The sequence below is a fragment of the Octopus bimaculoides genome, chromosome 15 (genome assembly GCF_001194135.2).
Source record: "Octopus bimaculoides isolate UCB-OBI-ISO-001 chromosome 15, ASM119413v2, whole genome shotgun sequence".
In the NCBI taxonomy this organism is placed as follows: domain Eukaryota; kingdom Metazoa; phylum Mollusca; class Cephalopoda; order Octopoda; family Octopodidae; genus Octopus; species Octopus bimaculoides.
This window is the reverse complement of record NC_068995.1, coordinates 1,129,077-1,136,915: the sequence shown is the minus strand read 5'-3', so window position 1 is coordinate 1,136,915 and position 7,839 is coordinate 1,129,077. Positions and strand designations below refer to the sequence as shown.

Here is a 7,839-nt window from a genome sequence, read left to right as displayed (position 1 = left end):
GTCTCAGCTCCTCCCCCTCCCCCCCACCGCCTTCCTGTCTCATAACAACCAAATGGGGTTGGAGAATGGGGTGAGGGTGGGGGGGAGAAGGTTGGATGATGTAAAGGGAGCAAATAAAGGAGGTAGAAACTTCCTCCACCCACCGACCCGACCTACTCCAAATGTAGCAGCCACATCTCAGTCTTCAAACAGAAAATTCCTACGGTGGGGAGCGAGGGGGCGGAGGAGCCGTATGAGTCAGCGTGGGAGCTTCTCCCTTCGTTGGTCGACCTGTTCACTCTAGCAGCAGTCAATTAATCCGTGTGGAGAGAGAGAGAGAGACGCGGGGGCGCGCGCGTTCTTGGTTTCAACCATCACAGCTTGGGTCAAGGCCATGCTGGAGTACTGCCTTGTACGTGTAATATGCATATGTATATATGTGTGATACGCATGTGTATGCGAATACCAGCTTGTGTGTGTGTGTGTATGCGTGAGCACGCTTGCATGCTTTGTACGTAATTGTGTGATTGTGCATGTGTATCTACAATGTGTAATGTGTGTGTGTGTGTGTGTAATGGCGTTATAGGCATGCAACAAAGGAGTCACACAAACTTGCTCACTGTTGCAGTGAAATTCTTCCCTGAACGCACTTCCAGCTGGTTTTTCTGTTTTAAAAATAGGTGTGGGGGGGGGGTATAGACATGCAACGAACGATGAAGCTATGAGACAATGGAGGGGGAGGATGAGAAAGCCTCCACATGGTCGGCCAACCGGCTAGAAATAGCAGCCAAATGTTGCTTGTATTCCCTGACACCATCATAAGCATGGGAAGTCACACTGGAGGAGAAAGTAATCTTCCAACACATATAACCGTTGAAAAAAAACAAAAACAAAAAAAAAAGACAACGGAATGGTCACGGTGGGAATTCTTTTGATTAAATGTTTGCTGGATCAAGAATGACCTGGTATGAACAACGAGGAGGAGGGCGAAGTTTCTCGTAAATCAGTCGCCTGTTTTTGCAATTGTGTAGTCTTAATAAAACGAACTCATTGCTGTATTTATTTAAAACATTGTGTGTGTTTAAGGAAGAACCCTGAAAAAGGGGAGGAGAGATTGTGCAGCTCGAACTTGTTAAATGCAGCTGTGGACGTAACTTCCAATCCTCAGGACATTCGTGTTCTACAACAAGACAAGGTGGTCACCACTAGGAACGCTTATTCAAGTCAAACTATCTCCGTGAGACATCAAATTAGAATTCCAGAAAGCAAGAAATTGAAAGGGAGTTGCTTTTTGGGTGGCTGTTGTGTTTCGAACCTGTTTGGCCAGATTAAGGACTGTCTACAACACCAACGATAACAAACAACAATGAACCAAAGAACTGTGCTAGAAATAGCAGCCAAATTTTTCTCAAATCTCGCCCTGTATATCTTTAAAACGAAAAAAGAAACACAAGATAGACACATTGGATCGAAACAAAAAACATTTTCGTCCTTTGAAACTTTTTCGTGTTTAGGGGTTGTTGGTTGTTTCTTTACAGGATGACTCCCACTTGTATTCTTTTTATGTTTGACTGGTTTCAGTCACTGGACAACGGCCACGCTAGAGCATCTCTTTCAGTGTTTACTCCTCGATACCAGCACCTCCAGTGGACAATTCAAATTAAACTTCGTCTTTCAATACTGATTATTGTACGTAAAATGTTTTTAAAAAAAACAAAAAAAAAAACAAGGTGCAGTTGAAAATGGGGTTTAGGCAATCATATCGATCCCAGTCATTTATTTCCACTCTGGTACTTATTTTACCGATGACTATTGTCGGACAGCTAAGTTACGTAACAAAAAGAAACAATGATCCCAGACGAGATAGGGTTTATGTCTAGAGGAAGATTTGTGCTTCTAGATAGCCTGTGCTTGAATTAAGACGAGAGGATTACAGCTAGAAGGTCTCTGACACAGATCTGTTTGCTCTCTCGATCAAGCCCTGGAACAAAACAACAACAAACCAACGAGGGACACCTCTGTGGTCACAACGACCTGCTAGAAACAGCGACTAATAATCTACGAAATCAGTCATGAAAAAGAAAAAAAAAAGACAGTATAATAGTATACTCCAAGATACATTTATCTAAATAAATTTCTAGAAGATGGGATTGTCAAAACATAAGTTTTACTGGATCTAGACTGAACCGGAGGTTAATTACAACGAACGTGTGTGACAATATGCCTGTTACCTTTCATGTGGTGCCAGGTGAAGCGACTTGTGTAATAGGACACCAATTTGTCAGATTGGGGTTTTGTCGACTTTGACACCTGGATAAAACAGTTGTTGCAGAATAGAGATTCTTGTCAAATGAATGGCCCACAGAAGGCAAACGTGACTCTTACACGAATTGAACTGCAATTTGTTTTTAGAGGAAATTAGAATATTGGCAGTAAGTTGAGGTCTTTCAAGAATACACTAATACTGAATGGAAGGAGCAGGAAGAATTGGAACCCAATTCGAAAGGGACTACATTTCGTTCCAACATAGAATATTGGATAAAAGCCCCCAGTAATATTAAATAGCGGCTCTTTACGTTCAGGTCTCGCCCCTAAAACCAGTCTACGAGGAGGCGGAGGTAAAGAATACATACACCACCCGTTTTCGGCGTAACAAAAACCCTAAACACGGGGTGTGCGTATTCTTTACTTTCGCCCACCACGAGGAAGACTTTCTCTTATTATATTTTCGAGTGGTACAACTCAATTACGACCAACTGATGACCTCTCCACTCTTCTATCGCCTGACAAAACAAATTATGACATTATTAATGACGAATCTGACATTAGCGAATTATTTACTTATATCTAAAGACAACTGGAAAAAAATATTAAGTTTTTCAACACGTTTATTAATTAAAAAAAAAGAAAAAGAAAAAGAGGATTGTAATAATTTACCATTTGCACCATGTTAAATGCGGCACTGGAAGAAAAAGCAAACGGTGGAGCCCTCACTTCAATTGGTGTCCTACACAGTTGAAGTCTTATTAATCTGATTCTCCTCCCGAAGATTGAAAAAAATAAAGTTACCAGTCAAGAAGTTCTGGAATCATTTTAATAGCCAATGGAGTGAAAGAACCCTAAAGGGTCTACACTAGAAGAACGACTTAAGGGTCTAGACTAGAAGAATATTGAAAATTTCACCGTTAAGAGGAAAAAGCTACACTGGACACGTTAGGTGGTCGTTAGGTTTGCTCGAAATAGCAGTCAATTTTCCGTCAATTCATAGTCGACCGTCATTTAAAAAATGAGATAATGTAATAGTAAAGATAGTCTAAAGACGGGATGGTCATTGCTAGACTGCCTTTGCTTGCAAAATGTCTCCCGAATCGAGACAGACTTGAGGTTTATTGACTCTAGTTTGTGATCGATCGCATCGCTAGACATAGAAGCCAAGTTTCTCTCAGATCACGTCTGAAAGACACACAGGCCTAGGCATAGTGTATGTATGCCTTTTATGAAAGGCCTTCCGGATCGGCGTCGACCTGGGGTTAAACGACTCCACCAAATAATGAACCACTCAAAAGTGACAGAACAAAATCAGTGTCAAAATATTGGAATCACCCAACAGACACGGCATTTCGGTCTACTTATAAGGACGGCGAACTGTCAGAGTCGTTACAAAATCGGGAAAATACCTAATGACATTTCTTCCGGCTCTTAACATTCCGAGTTCAAATCCGGTCGAGATTAACCTTGTCTTTCATCGCTCCGGGGTTGATAAAATAAAGTACCAGTCAAGAACGGAGTTCGATGATATCGATTAACCCCGTCCCCTCAAAACTGCTGGTTTTGTGCTTAAATTAGAAACAAATAAATACTACACAATTGGAGCTTTTTATGTGTCCGCTCCACCCGCTAGAAATTGCAGCTAAATACATAAAGGATGCGATACATTTGACAGAAAAATCTGAAATAAAATCTAAAAAGACGGGATGGTCATAAGAGGAATCCCTTGGATCATAAATTTGTTCGTTCAAGAGTGACCTGAGCACTAGACAACAACAACCACAGCTATATATTGTGGTATATACTAATGGAGTTACATTCCACAGCACTCAGAACTATGAGGTTACTCGATCAGCTAGAAATAGCAGCCATATCACCAGTAATTCATACCTAGATGTCTTTAAAAAAAGAGGACATATTGGATGGTTCGTGTTACATTAGGATTAAAGAGAGAGAGAAAAAAAACGGGATAGTCCCAGTTAGAATATTTTCGATCAAAGATTGGTTTAATCAAAACCCAACTCGGAGCTAAACATTATATTACAGCCGTGGTGTAGGAGGGTAAATAGAATGATTGGATCCACTCGACTAGATATGAGATAACCACAATACACGATCCTATACTATAATAAATCACACTCCATTACCGTATAATAAAATAAACTACATTACAGCATAAAACTAATGAGCGACAACCGAGAGAGGGAGACACTATGTGGACCTGCAAGAGATAGTAGCCAAATCTCTCTCAAATGATAGTCTATTGTCTTGAATAATATAGGTGTGCCATTAGGTAATGTAATAACCTTAAAAAGGACGAATAGAATTTCTTTGATGATGGTCGATCTGCTGGATCAGGAATAACCAAGGGTTAAACAACAACAAGAATGAGTGATAAGGCTGGAGCCACTCTACAACACCAGGCCAAAGAGAGAACCTCTACATGGTCGTTCGATGTGCAAGAATCAGCACCTCACCCATATCGTCTTCAAAATGAACTGATACGTTGAATAAAGGATAATGTGGTTCTGGTTCTTTGGAGATGAGTAAAAAGACATGTTCACGAATGGATTGTCTTCGATCGCAGGTGTACGGGATCAGGCTTGACCTGGGGTTAAACAATTACTACTAATGAAAATAGGCGAACCACTACTACATACACTCGCTTCATGGACAGGAAACCTGCAAATATCTGAGAACCACTCCAAAAGAACGACATTACAACTGAGTCACACAGACACACATATATATAAAATATATGCATACACATAATAAATATATATGGACATTATATGTATGTATGTATGTATGTATGTATGTATATATACATGCATTTGTATGTGTGTGTATATATATATGCATATACAATAAGACACAGAGACCAGCACAAACCACAATATTTCATTTCCGATTTGATCATCACCAAAACGAACCTGTCGCGCCTCTCTCTCTCTGTCTGTCATCCATCCAACTCGGTCTCTCTTGCTTTCCTCCAAGAAATTGTTTATATCAACAAACAACGGATCTCAGAGAATCCATTCCGTCAGCATCATTAACACCAACAATAATAATTAATAATAATAGTTTGTTTTAATTAATTTCCTTAGTAATAACACCATCGTAATAATTTTGGACACGACACGAAACACCTGTCATATCTATCTATCTATCTATCTATCTGTTTGTCTGTCTGTCTATCTCTCTGTCTATCTATCTGTTTGTCTGTCTGTCTCTCTGTCTATCTATCTATCTATACACACACACATACGTATATGATTGAAAAGTTTAAATGCAAGATAAACTAAAACGTTGAAGTTTTCTTTAATTACTCGTTAATATGTCCGTTTCCTAATTATATATATATATAATAGAGAGAGAGAGAGAGAGGAGGTTATTGGAAATTAAGAAGCTGAGATGTTCATGCCATTCTCAAAGATATTCATAAGAGTGAAGTTTCTGGGCCAAGATTAGAACCCACGTTCCACAGAACACGACGCTGGAGTCGTGTCTCACCCGATTCCTCTTGTTGACAAACATGCACATCACTTTACACGAAAGTTTCATTTGATTAGAGCAGCGGGGTGGAGGAACGTGCCAACACATTGTGACCCTCACCCCACCCTTTTCTCACCTTATATTACTGGTATCTTGGTTATAAAACGACAACAGCACCCTCCACTTGGGAAAGGAGAACAAGTCGAGAGGGTCAACTGACTGGTTCCTTCCTGGGTTTGAACTGGGAACCGCGAGGAAAGATACAAGAATATTGCGATGGGAATAAGGGTCTTAATTCGTCCTATATGTAGGTGCGTGTGTATGAAGCGGTCATAGGGAAAGCTAACAACACACATAGCGTTGTGTGTGTATATACGTATGTATATATATATATATATATATATATATATATATATATATATATATATATATATATATATATATACATGCACACGCAATACATAGAATGTGTGTAGATAATTTTGATATACACATGAAGTTTGAATTTAAGACTGAACGTAGAGAACATGTTTGTGTTGTGTTATTTTGTTAATAAAACGGGTTTGAATGCAAACAAGCGATAAGGGGAACCGAACGCGGAAACTATATATATACATACATATATATATATATGTCGCGAGAGAGAAAGAAGGAAGAGATAAAACATATGTATGGAGAGTGTATATATATGTGTATATCTGCTCTCCACACGTAGATATATTTTAGAGAATGTGTCGGAATTAGAAGGAGGTGATGCCTCGTTGAATCAAATAAAATTGCCAAGAATCTGGGAAATAAACAACGAGAAGTTGGTGGGGAGGGAAAGGATTTAGAAACGAATGTGAAATTCTCAGAAATTCTGTGCTGGAATGGTTAACTGCGAGGAATTAGAAAGATTAGAAACCTACCAGTTCTTCTTCCTGTCTCAATTTTACGGCCATAATGGACAACTGTTGGGATGTTGATGTTGTTGTTGATATTGATGGTGGCGGTGGTGGTGGTGGTGGTGGTGGGTGTCAATGTGGGGAAGAAAAAGCGGGGGCGACTAATAGGAAAGACATATAGACAGAGAGTGAGAGAGAAGGAGTATAGAACGACTGAGACGGAGAGACGGAGAGTTAAGAAGGGAAAGGGTAAGAGCTGTAAAAGAAAGAAACGAGGAGGAGGAGGAGGAAAGAAGAAAAGCATGTGAGATAAACTACGCAAGACCGGGGAGAGAGAGGAGGCGGAGCAGAAGAAACAGGAGGAGGAGGAGGAGATACAGTTCCAGATAGAAGAGATAAGAGTAGGTGAGTGGGTGAAAGAGTAATAATTGTGAAAGAGGAAAGAGGTGTAGAAGGAGGAGACGGCAGGAGGAGTGAGAATAGAGGGAGAAGAGGAGATAATAGTTTGAGATAAAGGGGGAGAAAGCGAAGAGTTAATTAAAGGGAGAGGAAAAGCTAGAAAGAGTTATAGTTAAAAGAGAGGGAAGAAGCAAATAAGTGAGGAGGAGGAAAAGCAGATAAAAAGTGCAAAAAAGACAAGAGGGGAGGAGGGAAGAGAGGCGACGGGAGAGAGTATACAAAAAGAGAGAAAAAAAGTAGTGGTAAAAGTAAAGTTGAAAATAGGGGAAGGAGGAGGAGTGACAAGAGGAACGAAAATAGAAGAGATAGATGTGTAAGAGGAAAGAGAGAGAGAAAGTTACTAAAGGAGGGAGGAGAGGTAGTATAAGGAAGAGGAGAAGCTAAGTGAGCAGAAAAAGAGATAAACGTAGGTGGAGGTATAAAGGGTAACAGGCAGAGCAGAGATAGTAATGGGAAAAGAATGAGAGGAGGAGAGAAAGTTAGAATAAAAGAAACATTTAGAGAGGAAGAGAGACAGAGAAAAAGGAGGAGATAGACGGGGGAATACAAAGAGAGAAAGAGCTGGAGAAGAAGAAAGGAAAAAGACATTTACTAGAGAGGAGAGGAGAAAAAGGGCATTGATAGATTAAGAGATAAAGAGAGGGGGAGAGTAAAAAAGTAAGAGAATAAGAAGTGAACTAAAAAGGTAAGGAGGACGTAACTGTGTAAAGGGAGACAACAATGGAGACGAAGGGAAGAAAAACAGGAAGTAAAA

The 7,839-nt window shown here is 39.9% G+C and overlaps 1 protein-coding gene across 1 annotated transcript in view; it reads right to left on the bottom strand.

Moving 5' to 3' along the window:
* LOC106874101 (tyrosine-protein phosphatase non-receptor type 9) overlaps window positions 1-6,892 on the bottom strand; it is a gene marked incomplete at its 3' end in the record, with an annotated part of 55,348 nt that extends 48,456 nt beyond the window's left edge. The window contains exon 1 of the mRNA XM_014921705.2: window positions 6,651-6,892. Coding sequence (XP_014777191.1) covers window positions 6,651-6,683 — 33 coding nt within the window. The remainder of the gene's footprint in view (window positions 1-6,650) is intronic.
* Between the last annotated feature and the right edge of the window lie 947 nt (window positions 6,893-7,839).